At 41.7% G+C, this 14,884-nt stretch overlaps 1 protein-coding gene across 6 annotated transcripts in view; it reads right to left on the minus strand.

The window, feature by feature from the left end:
* Positions 1 to 466: 466 nt before the first annotated feature.
* The window catches only part of SLC25A36 (solute carrier family 25 member 36), a 51,480-nt gene continuing 37,062 nt past the window's right edge, over positions 467 to 14,884 (minus strand). For 4 of the 6 annotated variants that reach the window (XM_075569702.1, XM_075569704.1, XM_075569700.1 and 1 more), the window contains 5 exons: positions 14,772 to 14,872; positions 14,446 to 14,589; positions 7,040 to 7,106; positions 5,934 to 6,223; positions 467 to 3,341 (listed from right to left, as the gene is read on the minus strand). In XM_075569702.1, the coding sequence (XP_075425817.1) occupies positions 3,148 to 3,341; positions 5,934 to 6,223; positions 7,040 to 7,106; positions 14,446 to 14,589; positions 14,772 to 14,872 (796 nt within the window). In that variant the 3' untranslated portion in view covers positions 467 to 3,147. The remainder of the gene's footprint in view (positions 3,342 to 5,933; positions 6,224 to 7,039; positions 7,107 to 14,445; positions 14,590 to 14,771; positions 14,873 to 14,884) is intronic. The other 2 variants (XM_075569705.1, XM_075569703.1) reach the window with 2 other exon arrangements.

A 14,884-nucleotide genomic window follows, 5' to 3' on the forward strand; every position in this document is an offset into this window, starting at 1 on the left:
AGTGTTACGAGTGTACAAAAGTACTTTTGCTAGAAATACTCCACAAATGTGTAATTTGAGCAAGTGTTGGGAGGGAGCAATGGTAGAAATGATAAGCAATAATCAGGATTGCTGCACCACACAGTATCCTGGATCGGAGCAGTGTGATGTAGATCCCTGCAGCTGCAAAATGTACAACTCTAAAAGGGAGGCAACGAAGTGAGAAAAGCAGACCAGTCAGTTCAGTCAGTCATGTTCGTGTGTCACCAGGGCATGTTAGGTTGCACTCTTTGATCGATCTTACAGCCAAAGTGCCAAAGAGATTCCAAAAGATTTGCAAGCCGTACATTTAATACAGTGTAGCAACTCATAATTCCGTCATAACTACACAAAGTCAATGACAAAATAAAACTTAAGTGCAATGCCATACCCAAGATTTCAACATGAGGTACAGAACAGTAATACGCTTTCATAAAAACACATGGTATGTCAACAACAGCTTTTCTTTATTTAGTTGCATTAAACGTAATGGCAGCATTTTCAAGTGGACTGGTGTAGTACCCATGTCTTCTTGGGACCTTATTATTTGGATAGAAGGTGTTGGGATAAAAAGGAAAGCTCTGTTTGTGTCCACAACAACCGTTGTGTATTTCTACATACATGGAAGTTGGATAATTCCACATCTTGTGGTTTTGCAGAGAAAATCCACTGAGACGGCTGCAGATCAAACTTGCCAATCTGTGCACGAAGGATTACCGCTCAAACGTTATCGACACTTTACAGACTTCCCACGCACCAATGAGTCATATGCGCAGAAAATATAAAGAAATTAAATAGCAACAATGAAGTAGATAGAAATGGGCTTCCTTTTTTTCCATCAAAGGGACTATGGGAGACACAAACTTACACCCTTAGCCCACTTGCTGTAGATGGGCCAGCAGCAAAGGTGTCAACAGACACAAGAAATGAGTAGCAAGCCATCAGAGGCCACAAAGTGCATAAGGATTCAGTCTTCAAATAAAGCAATTGCGCACGCAGTTTAATGCACAGCAAAGCATCAAGCTGGGACATGTGGGCCGAGGGATTCAGTATCCTAGTGAACGTCAACATCCATAAGACAAAGAGTTCCAGTGCCACACGACAAGGTAAAGATCGCTAGGGATCCGGTACCACAAGTCAAGATCCGAGCATATGAAAATGTTCTGCAAAGTGCTACTGTTTGTGGTTACAGTCTAAGGCAGGGGTGGGCACACTCCAGACCTCAAGGGTCACCAACAGATCAAGTTTTAAGGATATCCCTGCTTCAGCACCGGTGGTTCAGTCAATGACAGCCACTGTGTGCTGAAGCAGGGATATCCTTAAATCCTGGCCTGTTGGTAGCTCGTTAAGGTCGAGCGCTGGCCACCCCTGGCCTAAGGGAACTGGGCATTTTTCAACTTGAGAAAAATGGTCTCAGATGTCTGAAGATAATCAACCGTGGCGAAACAGAATGAACTTTGTACTTAAAAAAGGTGCCGTCCATCATTAGTCATTCATTTGTGTTTGTTTTGTGAAATTTAACAGATTTTCATTTTAGCAGAAGGTTGTAAAATAACATTTCTGTCAACACTCAAATGGCTATTGCTTTGTATCATTAGATTTGAGCCTCTTGCAAGCTACAGGACCAAAAGCCGTGCGATATATTCTACCATTTGTAACAGCGTTTCAAAATAGAAAAACTAATGAACGCATCCGTGATTATGGAGCAATGCTCAGAAAGTGCTGTGGCGTCATCACATGGCACCATGCTTTATTTCACGTCCGGAATATGTTACTAATTGAAACTGCACCTTTAAAGTATAAGTTACATTGCTTAAGTTGCAGGCCTAAAATATATATCATTAGGTAGGATACAGCTTAAGTGTGGGGGGGGGGGGGGGGCGCTCTTGGACCTGCACTCTGCCCCACACACAGTTGCTTAGTTCACAAGGATACAGCCACAGTCCGGAAGAGGAATGCTTCTACACAGAAGGGCTCTTCATTGCCATTTTCTCTATGTTTTACTGTAGCGAACATTAGATACACGGAAATCTAGTTAAACTTCGCTCAGCTAAACACCCCCCCCCCCTCCATCTCACCTCCATGCTAAAATTAGGGATTTCACCTTAAATGTAACTCCAAATGATCTCAGTCTCATCACCAAGGTACGTTTATGGTGGAACTAAAGATTCATAAAAAATAAACAAAACGGCCAAAAAAAAAAAAAAAGTTATTTGTATAAAGTCAACAATTGTACAAAAGATTAAAAACATTCAGCAGTTGGAGGATCTGCCATGCGTTTGTACTATAAATGTATCACTGACCTCCCGAGCATCAAAAAGATTCAGGTCTGTTCGAAAATAGATCGAATTTACAGTATATTTTGTGCTTTGGCATTCACCAGAACTCTCCAAAAAACATGGCTTTCCATGCACAACGCTTTTTTAATTGTATTATTAAATTATCACACTGATGAGACAAATCAAGTTAAGGCATTGTCATGTGGACCATTCTTGTTTTAAAGATCATTGCCATGGTGGCCTCTTAAACATACGGCTAATTGTTAAGAAGCTCAATACACAACGTGTTACTAATGCAAGTGCTTTAAGGATGCGAGACAGCAAACAGATGTTTCCAACTTTGAATAAAATAATGCCATTTCATGTTACACTGTCTTTGATACATCATATAATGTGAAATCCCCAATCTGCTCCTTATTCTTCCATCAAGCCTCTACGACATTTTTATCAGTGTGTAAAGCTTGGTCATGGTAGGGAAGCGCATGTGTGTATGCGGATGGGGCTATAACCAACGCAGGATGTTATCCGTGTGCCCGCTAACCCAACAAGGCTCCACCATTTTAGAGAAAAAAGCAATTCTGAAATGACTGGTGTTTACAAGCATTCCCCACTCGGGCATCCTCGCTATTACATCTCACTTGTGGCCAAAGACCATACACAATTAAAAGGTGGCACAAATGCTCAGGGTTTCTTCTGCCTGACTTCCAGATCGGTAGCTACCACTGCAGTTTCGCAATGGCGTCTGTATGTCTTCGCTTGCTTCGCCATCACTTTTGTGTTGGCGTTTCCTGGTCCACTTTCAATCTTTTTGGTCTCCCACCTTCATCGCAGACAAGAAATCTCAGGGCTGCTAGCCATTCAGCAAGTAAACGACCACCTCGTAAGTGGACATCATTATCGCCGTGTTGGGGATCTGTCTGACCAGGTGCGTTGTGAGGCCGCGATATAGGGACCCGTAGCCTTCTTCCTTCATGATCAATGACAGTGTCTGGAAAAAGGACCTGTATTTGGTCCCCTCTTCACGTAGCCGAGTTCGTACAACCTCTGTGTAAAACAAAGATCAAAATGTTATTCCTGGTTAAAAGTCCTTAAAGCCACTGTGCGGTGGACAAATGCTAGCACTTTTAACCCTTTTCTACATTAAAATATACATCTACAATAATGTACATTAAAGAAGAAAATGAAACAATAAAATCCTTGCATCCTGCCGTTAGAGATGTAGCCAGGGCCATTGCTCCCGCTGGCGCCTTATGGCGGGGTATGCTGTGATATTCTGCGTTATCACGGCCATTTAATCCTATGTAAATGCCGATATTCTGTAGGTAAAATAAAGCCGACTACACCTGCATGCAGCGGACAATAATCTGTTCTCATCCCGTTTGCATTCTAAGAACCTTTACACCATACATGGTTTTTTTTGTTGTAGCCCTCACTAGGAGTCGGTCTAAAGAGACTTGAATGGGAGTTTCAGTGGGTTAGTTGCTAAATGGCACTGATGCACTTCCGAGCACAACCCCCTGAAGCAGCGGTTCTGACCCGGGGGGCAGGGCCGGCTGGGATGTTTGTGGGACTTAATGCAGGGACACGTGCATGGCCTCTGCTCTTGCCTTACCCCAGGGCATCACGTTATAGCAACGTGACTGTGCATGGCGCCGTGACATACCATTGTCATGGCAACGCGACACCATTTGGAGATGCTGCCGCCGAAGGTAAGCAAGTTAGAGGCCTCACCTTCTCCCTCGAAGAATGAGTTTAATTGGTGTGGGGGGGAAGAGTGTGGGGCACATCAAGCAGTAACGCCATCAAGCCGGCCCTAGCCCAGGTAGCTGTACCCCCAGAGTGTAGGTGAAGCCTCATCAGAGGGTATATGAGATATTTCAGACATTGTCGAACACAGATCGAAATAGCCTAACAAACAAAAAGTCTTTACAATTTGAAATTGCCGGGGTAATAAAACACGCATGTGCTTGGAAGCCAGATATCTGGTATTTCCCCCGTTACCTCTCACTGCAGTGAACGGGTGCGGAGTCTCGCACGGCCGCTCTCTGCACCACGCGTCTGAATACATGAAACACTGCACTAATCTCCTAGCCAAGAAACGTGCTGTGTTGAAGTGAAATAAAGGTGCTAGCTCTACTAGTGTTATATAACGTATATATAATAGTGATAAATAACGTGAATAAATGTGTACATAAACCCCCTGCTCAAACCCAGCTGGTTAGGGACTGGTTCCGCTGGTCCCTCAATTCGTGCAGATTCGTGTGTGATCCAGGGGGAGCATGGAAGTAAAATAGAACAAAACAAAATCTAAGTGTAGACTGTTTGATAATGAATAGATTTATATAATAGTGTATCTTGGCTCGTATGTGTAGCCTACTCACAGGATGTAGACAAAAACAGGCAGTGTGACACAATGGTCTCAGCGGAATGGACCTGTAGATTCTTGATGTGGTGTAGACCCCCAATCTCAGCCGGACAGCATGTGATACTTTTTCTCCCACATATCATATGCTGTCCTGCTGAGATTGGGGGTCTACACCACATCAAGAATCTACAGGTCCATTCCGCTGAGACCATTGTGTCACACTGCCCGTTTTTGTCTACATCCTGTGAGTAGGCTACACATACGAGCCAAGATACACTATTATATTAATCTATTCATTATCAAACAGTCTACACTTAGATTTTGTTTTGTTCTATTTTACTTCCATGCTCCCCCTGGATCCTAGCCAGACAGCCACTTCGCTCAGAGCTTTCTCAAGGTCAATCACAGGCTTTTGGCTTTCATTTTCGCAAATACCCACCATGAATGACACTATTACAAACCTAAGATGTACCTTCATTTTTTTACTTTGTACTATTTTTGACGGGTTGAATTGTTGCTTCACCCATCGACTTATGTCAAAGAAGTATTATTACCAAGGATTAGTATGTGTAGTATGGCTTTACGTTCATGCCGGTCGTTTTTAAAATGCTGATTACACGTAGGTTGACAAAATAAAATGAAGTCCCCATTGAAAGGGGGTACGTGAAGTATCACTGAGACCGAGCAGTATGTCGACTGAAAAAGGTTCAGAACGGCTGCCCTAAAGCAGTAGTCATTCTGCATGTTGCCTCTTCATATGGCCACCGAGAGGCAATGTTTGAACAAAGTAATCTGCTGCTTGTGTAAGAGAATGGGGCACACAACTAATACTGGCTGCATATTTAAGTGAAAAGTGCCAGAACAAGAGGTGAGGCGCTAAAGTTAGAGGGTAGAAGGCTCCGGGAATGGCGAGGAAGCCATTCTTCAGAGAGGGGTGATTTTGTGGCTTAGCCTCCCAAGAGGCGGTACTGGTTAATACATCAAGGGAATTCAGGAAGGTGTGTGGGAGATATTATTATTGAAGTATTTAACTATATATTGTGTCACATTGGATGTAGCATTGGGCTTTTCTGTCTTGTTGTATACATTTGGCCACACTAAAGTGCTTGCTGGGGTTGTGTGTAGATATAGGGCTATGCTAAATATGAAAGCCAAATAGGGTCAGAGGTTTTTCAAGAGATCGGAAACTGGACTGACCCTTTGGGCCAAGTGGTTCTTTTCTGACATTCAAAATATATGTTTGTTGATACTGTACTTCATTAGGTACTTACCATGTGGGTAGGCTATAGAGGTGGCACATGTTTTGGAAGTTGCTGCGGCCAGCATGAGTCCAACAAAATCTGAAGCCTCTCTCACAGACTCCTCCTCTTCGTCCATGGTGGACGCAGTCTTGTGTTCCAGTAGTTTGCGTTTAATACTTTCGTAAATGACAAAGTGGATAACAGTTTCGGAGATGCCAGCGTAGGAGGCGGACATTCCCCGGTAGAAGCCTTTCAGGCCATCAGATCTGTACACCTTCCGGATACATTCGAAAGCGCTCATTCTCTTTTCGCCTCGGTTTCTAGAAACGCGAAGAACAGAAGGTTAAGACTCATTTGATGGAAGTTTGCAAACTTATTATACTCAAAAGTATCCTTCAGATGCCTGAATACAAAAATCAAAGTCATGAGATTTCAGTTTTAGATCTGTGTGCCATTGTCTGAAACATCGAATATACAATGACATCACCTTTAAAAAGGCAGAAATGCCATTCATGACATTATGTCGCAGGATATGCCTAAACTTTGACCTTGCGCGTATTATCAGCCACTGGATGCGCGCTCGCAAACTACTGGAACAGGGGCACTTCCTCCTAGGACTACAACAAGTAAAATAGCTTAATCTCATGGAACTCGTGGATAAATTTAGTGGGATTTGGCTTTATGGAAAACCTCACAATATGCTACAGCATACATTTAAATGTCATTGGGCCAAGGTGGCTATACCAATTTCTCTGCAACAAACGTACTCATATCTCAAAATGGCTCGTAACTGTATTATGTTGTACTGTAATTATTGTAGAGTAATGCACTATATTATGACCCGGCACTTAAATCACTCTTGCTACCAAAGCTGTACGTAAAATATGAATGAAATTGATAAATACATTAAATGTACCAGGTCCCCTTTCCCACATACCCATCTCCTTTCCTTCATTTTTGTACCTTTCCCTACCCCATTATTTTATAAATATTCTAAATAAACAGTTAAATAGTTAAGGGGGAGGCGGGGGGGGGGGGGGGAGGGGGGAGAAGAGAGCTGAAAATCTAAACCCAGCCCATTTCTCACACACCTCAACCACCTTGGTTTCACAAAAGCCGTTTTGACCGTTTCTTACCGTGCATCCAGTTGTAAGCGAGTCTTGACTAACCAAATGGGATTGGTGGCTGTTATTGCAGTGAAACCTAAACAGACGAGGCAATATCAGATTTGATGTCCGTGATGGCAGAAGAGGCAGCGGTACACAAAGAGGACACACAGTAAAAGCAGGTCTGGGACACACAAGGGTGGATTCATTCTACGTCATTCTGCACAGTTTCAGGGTAAAGAGCAGCTTGGGGGCCTACAGTGGTAGTTAAATCAGCCATTCATGATTAAGGTACAAAACAGGCTGCATTCATAAAAACACTGGGAATTGAAATCCTACCCCTGAGCCCCGACGTCTTAAAGAGATTATAACTGGACAGAGCCAAGGGCCAAATTGGATAGTGCGTAAGCATTGGGAAAGTCTCGTGATTGGAATAAGGTTCTCTAAAGCTTTGTCCGTTTGAGTTGAAGATCAATGTAAAAAAGAAAGATAAAGACCTCCAACCAACACGTGTCTTCCCTGGTTACCGCTCACCATCCCAACTTTCTATAAGTGCACACATTTTGGAATAGTTGGCAATTTGTAGTCATAACAGTGATTTTATAGTATCGCACACTCAGGACTCCACACATGAAATGCTGCTTCAACACCCTGGAGTGGCCAACTCCAGTCCTCAAGGGCCACAACAAGGTCAGGTGTTCAGGATATCCCTGCTTCAGCACAGGTGGCTCAGTCGAAGACTGGAGTTGACCACCCCTGGGTTAACCTCACAAGCCTAATGGTCCTTTTATTTCACTACAACAAGTAAATTAGATGGGGAAAACACCAATTTATATTAGCTGAAAATGAAAGACCTACAATGTGACAAAATGAACTTTGGCATCTGTGAACAGTTTAAATGGCATTCAACTAGATGCAGTGAAGTCTTCAACTAGATGGTAATTATTAGAATAGCATGTACTCTTAGACACATTGCTAGAAACACAAAAAACAGCCCAAAATGATACAAAATGAATATATACTTATACGTTTGTTATATATTATATTTTACATAATGTTCCATCAGATACCATATATGGTTATCTATGCTTTTATAGCAAAGTAAAAAGATACAAGAATGATTCCACTTAAAACTGCAATGTCACTGTCGAAAATACAGTATTTATCAGTAAATTAACTTACTCCCTTTAAAGCTGCAAATTTCAAAAACAATAAAATGGCAGGCACTTTGGTTGTACTCTTGTACAAGTATGAATATAACGGTAAAATTGCAACTGGGGAACACGTTTAGTTTCTATGGGGCTCATAGTGCAGGAACTGAAAAGTTTAACAAAAGCTAGCAAAGTGAATCAGTAAAAAAAAATTGCTTATAGATATACAGCAGAGGCACTTAGATCTATTTTATATAGTATATATCAGGGGTTCTCAACTCCAGTCACCAAGAAAATCCCCCCTTAAACAGGTCAGGTTCAGGATATCCCTGCTCCAGCACACACACGAAAAGTGATATGCGTAATAGAATGGTATGCAGGAGGATATTTTTCTCAGTGGTGTTTGACATGAATAAGTGGGCGGCTGTACTGTAGTGCGGAGATACACGGCTGGTAGAAGTAACGGTGACAGGCATAGATCATGATGTGAACTCCCCCTAACATGGTGAAAAGCTTGTTCAGACATCCATCCAAGACACTCGCAAACCAGGCGACTTTAAATAAAAAAAAATCATTTGCCACAACCCTTGTACGGCCATTGGGGCCAGAAAAGGGTTTACAATCGAATTAGAAACTAGTGGGATCCTAGCGGTTTTTATACTCCTCATTGTTGCAAGTTACGGGACACCATGTTCTCTCCCTGAGAAGCTGTATGTGATGAAAACAGATTTCGCTATTGGCAAGTCGAAGCTTGAATCACAGAGTTACTTTTGTGGAGCTGCATGCTTGGGGTGGGCTAGGTGGCATTGCTCTTCTAAAAACAGATTAGCTGCCAAATATGGCGTTTGGAAAAAATGACAAAATCCAAGATAATGTTTAATTTTTACCTTGTGCGGAAGGTGATCATAACTCACAAACTAGTTTTTGGTATCCAAAGCACAGCAATGGGTCTCAAACGATGTCCTTTCATGATGTTGCCATTGCTAATAAACACATTACAAATCAACAAAGGCAACTTAACAAGTCTTTTTAATCCGGGGCATGAACACTGCAGGTTCTTTCAGCAGGAAGAGGAGAAACCAATACTACAGCCTAACTTGGCCTACCTTAGAACCAAGGATTAATTAAAATCCAAATCGATCTAATACCAAAAATATAATGGTGCCACAGAATTTGGGAAAGGACGAAAACTTGGTTCTGTAGTTGGTTGCCAATATCATAACAAGTGGCGGCCCCACTGACTAAGGTAGACCAGCAAGCAACACTGCTAGTGTACGTTCGTGGTAAGTAAAAATGAATCGTTACCCTCAGTCTTCACCACCACATATCCAAGATGTATATAGTAGTAATAGAATTAGTGGTCACAACACACAGCACGGCCATTTCAACGTTTCTACACAGTGTATTTGGCTAAAGCCTTCTATGCAGTATGCTGTGGAGCCCTTTTCTCTTTGCTCAGAAACATTTCAGCTGCATTAATTTGATTGGAGCGGAAATCGTACTGAGCAAGGGCAACACTATTTAACAGCATTCTTAATACGGGCCTACATGGGATGGCGCCCAGGAGGGAACAGAGAACGTCGGGGGCTCCTTCATTTAATTCATCATCTGTGCCACTGGCAATTTTTTTCAAATTAAATCTCAGGAGTCTCAACTTCTAGGGGAATCATTTTAGTCAAATCCAAATGAGGTCACTGAATGATCACATTCCTGACGCTCCAGATTATTTATTTACTTTTACTATGATGTTTGAGCCCATTCACCATTGGTGGTTTCCCAATGTGTTTGTTCTGTAGTGCTTGTCCAAGATAAACCAGTTTCCATTGGGCAAGGGTCCAGGGCACACAAACACTATCTCAATTTGCACCCAGATTGGCAGTCTGATTAAAAGGATCACTGAACATGCCTTGAAGTTATGAACCATCCACGCACGTGTGTATACAGTAGCTACAGATTTAGACAGTTTTAATCTACCAACGGATAATGCAGAATATTGCGTTATAATACAAATTGTAGGCTAAACTGTTTTGGGCATTACTGAAATCCCTGCTTTCTTATTGGTCAAATGGCAGGCATTATCCATTCAATAATAACGTGGCATTTTGGTACTTTGTCTCAAAGCTCATTTAACTGGAAACCTTGGCCGAGTGAGAACAGCTCTCAGATAGGGGAAGTGATTAAACAGGAGGCAGCAGCAAGGCACAGACTCCTCTCCCTCACTGGCAGTGAGGAGAAATGTGAGTGTATGTTTACAGAGGGAGCGGGAGAGAGAGGAGAGAGAGAGGAGAGAGAGAGGAGAGAGAGAGGAGAGAGAGAGGAGAGAGAGAGGAGAGAGAGAGGAGAGAGAGAGGAGAGAGAGAGGAGAGAGAGAGGAGAGAGAGAGGAGAGAGGTGTGTGTGTGTGTGTGTGTGTGTGTGTGTGTGTGTGTGTGTGTGTGTGTGTGTGTGTGTGTGTGTGTGTGTGTGTGTGTGTGTGTGTGTGTGTGTGTGTGTGTGTGTGTGATATGAGGCAGAGAAGACTGTGAAATTACAAAGTAATTTTAATAAACAAGTACACTAAAAGCAGAAGTGTATATAATATGCGGATATAAAATCAATGACCAGAAGTGTAATTTTTTTTTAAACGAAATATATATTTTTTTAAAAACCTACATTTAGTCTATAATAGTAATAAACCACTCAGAATAAGGCCTTACTGCCCAATAATGCCCTGGCTGAGTAAAAGTCCATCTGCTTCATCTCGGGCCTTCGACTCTTCCAGCCAGGAAGGACCCTGTTCGTCGGGTATACGTAAATATTCCAGGATCTTAAGATTCAATGGCAGGGACAACGCGAAATATCAACCATAACCCTTACTACATCTGTATGTATATGTACAACATATATCATGTACGTAGGTAGAACATCCCTTCAATACTGTATAAATGTAAAAATTATTCTAGAACTATAAAAACTGCCAAGATCCCACACGATTCTTGTTGTGAATACTTTTGAAATCTTGATTTTGACACATTATTTTTGCATGGGCAAATACATAGGTTTGTATTATAATCTAATGGGGTGTGTGTTTAAGAAGGTGCAATATATACAAATCGCACATATTACACTACCCTGTAACCCCATATTCAATATGCTGTGAAGTCGCATCACATGAACGTTCACAGCTCCCCTGACCAGGAGAAGGCGCCTCACATCACTCAGAAAAGAAGCCATAGACAGATGTTGCAGGTTTATCACGAGCTCATTCACACAGCAGAAATGCACAAGAAGAACACACTCAAATTAAGACCATGAAACAAGATTTTGACATAAGTTGCTGAAAGTGCAGAATGTAGGGCTCTCATAAAACATGTGACAGTAAAACGTCAAATCAAGCGCTTTGTCGTTTGTCCACCTAATAAGGCAAATTACAATCCCAATATGTGATTCTTATGCTATCGGCTGCAGAGAGAAGCTGGGTCAGTACTCACGAGGTTTAACTTAGTCCACAGCAGGGAGTGACCTGCAGGAGGCGAGCATGAGGTGACAATCTCGCGCTTGTCACAGTTGACATGTACAGTAAACGCCTAAAATAGACACAGGCTTTTCTGTATCGCAACAACAAGCATCGGGTCCACGACATTGCGTACCAATGAAACCCACGGAGAGGATTCCACAAATTAAAAAAAATAATGGCAAACTTAGAAAAGAAATGTAAAATATTGACAAATGACACAGATGGTGAACACTGAAAGGTTAAAGAGGGGCCGCAGATACAATATCCGTAACGAAATATATCTATGGGGGGGCGGGGGGGAAGGTGTGGTCAAATCAGGGGGAAAATATGAACTTATTAATACTAAGGCTTATTATGATGTCTTATGTATTGTTTATGGAGAAAGCAATAGGAAATATTATTCTGTACACACATTGTTGGCCAATACCATGTGTAGTAATTTCCTTTTGCTCTCCCGTCTTCTGAGGGGAGTATCAAAGTACTATTAGGAATACACAAAACGGAAGGTTTGCAACACATTTTTCAACAATGTTACAATTTAAGAATGGGTGTGGGGGGCGGGGAAGGGGGTGTCGCCAACACAATATACAGCATGTCAAAACAGTTAAGTACATACTTACCCAGAAATAATGTCACATAATTGGCTTCAGATTTATTCTTTTAGCCTGCCTGTGTTTTGCACTGAAAATGCAACTGTGTTAAGCAGGCGTAATTGGCATAACAATGTGTTTGATGGTCTGTGCCCTGTTACAGCTAAAAGGTTGGTTTAGACAGGAAAATATGATGGACAAAATCTGTCCAAATTTGAACCATATTTTGTGTGTGTGAAAGCAGAACAACTTAACTAGGACCAAATCAGTGACACTATATCTAGCTTATGTTACAGTACAGCACTGACATAGCAACCTCTAATGCATCATCTTGTAATGATGAATTCCAAGGCACACCATTTGTCTTCTTGTATTACAGAAATTTCTGCGTAATCTGTAGTTTTTACACTGGTCCTCGTGAGAAATGTCCACGGGTTGGCAACTATGTGTCAAGATACAATAATATTCTCTTCTCTTGTTTTCCAAGCATTGACGCATATAACACCATTTGGTTACAAATAATTTAAAGCAGTATTTCAAAATAATGTGCGTAAACAAATTAAATTAGTACAGATCTTTTTGGTTTTAAAAGTCAGAGCTCCCATTTCATGATTCTTCTCACAACCTTAGTGTCGATACGATGATAAAATTGGATGAAATGTTTTTTTAAAGGGAATTATGTACGTAATCAATTTTATTCTGAATAATCGGCCACGGTCGAGATTTGTGGGAGTGCTAGTGTAGATCTTGAGAATTAGTAGACATATTGGGCTGTCTATATTACTGTATGTAATCATTTCCGTTATTTATCGCACACCTTTGAATTACATGAAGGCCAATGTCTAGCCAAGGACCATACGAAGGCTGAAGCCTAAACATGTCCTTTATTGCCATTTATTTTGTATTCAAATATCTTCTAATTAGATTGTGGTAAAATCCAGATACAACTGTGCTACATTAAAGGCCATATTTGCACCTCATTGGGTCCCCACTTGGGCTGTGGATGGGAACGAGGAGGCTCCTCCCAAAATCACAGTATTTTGTGCTCAGGGACCTCCCCAGCTCCAGAGATTCTTAACGGTAACGTTACCGTCACCACTTCCTGCTTTTTAAAGGGGATTTAACCGCCACGATATTGCGGCTTCCTATTGGCACACGATATGGCAGTCATTTTTATTTTCTCCTGGAGAGAGGTTTAAACCCGGAAACTTCACTAGTAAGTATCCTCGGGAACTGGGAGATCCCCAAACTGAAGATGGTGCCTCCCATCTCTGGGGAACCTATGCGCTCCCATCCTCTAAACACAAAAGGGAGGGAGTTTTTGCTTTTAATAGTAATGCTTGACCAAAGGAAGACATTGGCTCTCTATTTTAGCCCACTCATTTTTTTGGCGCAAAATTATAGAAATATAGCATTTTGTCTTCTGGCTAAAGTAAAAGGGAACTTGCAGCCCCTGGGTATAATGTTAGGTATAATAAATTGGAATGTACACTGCTGATATAGATGCACCTCCTTATTAGCATAATAACCCAAAAGTAACTTTGGTGGAGAGGACGTAGGTTATCCTGTTTCTCTGCTTTCTACACGTGTGCGGTACGTCCGATTCCTGGTTGTAGAGAGAGGATGTCTGGGACATGTTCATATTACCCGGAAACTGAATGCTCTGTAAAGCCTCGGCAGCTATAACCGAGGTAGGGCCACCCATGAGGCCTCACTGGGGGGGCGCAGTAAATCAATCACAAAGGGGCAGCAAAACTATTACGTACATTAACAGGAAGGGTTATAAACTAATGTGTAATAGTTAATGCATTTTGTCTTTTAAAGCAGATCAGCAAAAACATGTTCCCTGAAAGTCAAACTACTTCTGAACAAACAAATCCACTTGATTTATAAGAACAAATGAAAGAGAGAAAAAAATAACCTACAAAGCAAAATTTAAAGCACAACCTCTATAAACAGGGACAAGAAGTGTACAGTGACCTTTCCTCCTTGCTACAGCTGACTGGCCTTTATGATGAGTCATTAGAATAGAACATTTTTAGCTGTACCCAAAATAGGTTTGATTATTTCTGGATGAGTTCGTTCATAAATGGTTAAAGAATTTTTTTTATCTTTTATTAAACAGACATACACTATTTATAATATCTTCCATATGTCCAAGAATTGTGCATTTCTTTACACAATAGCTAGGCAAACCTACACAAAACTGCAGAAGTGAAGTGTCGCATCTGTTTTGTTGCATTGGAACCTTGTCGCTGCCGCGGGGTCAGCAGCCCCAACAGAGTAGCCAATCCAGAAATCAGGAAGGAGATATTGGCGACTTTAAAATCACAGAATGAGAAATCTGAAAATTGATCAATGAATTTGGCTCAGTAGAAAAAAGACTAAAAATTGTTGGCTTGCCATAATGAACCAGAAAAAGGTCAAACGAAAGCTCAAGAAACCAAGCAAGCCGGCCCAGTGCCCATTTGGCATGCACCAATTTCCAGGGCACAGGAACAAACAAAAACAATGGTAGCGATTTACCTGCTGCGCCCGCGGAGATCATGTGTACCTGGGTGGAATCTGCGGCAAACACGTGGTTCAGTCTTTCCTTGCAACTGGAGTAAGCTGCAAAATATATGGCCCTGCAAAAAAAA

The sequence above is a fragment of the Ascaphus truei genome, chromosome 14, assembly GCF_040206685.1.
Source record: "Ascaphus truei isolate aAscTru1 chromosome 14, aAscTru1.hap1, whole genome shotgun sequence".
NCBI classification, from domain to species: domain Eukaryota; kingdom Metazoa; phylum Chordata; class Amphibia; order Anura; family Ascaphidae; genus Ascaphus; species Ascaphus truei.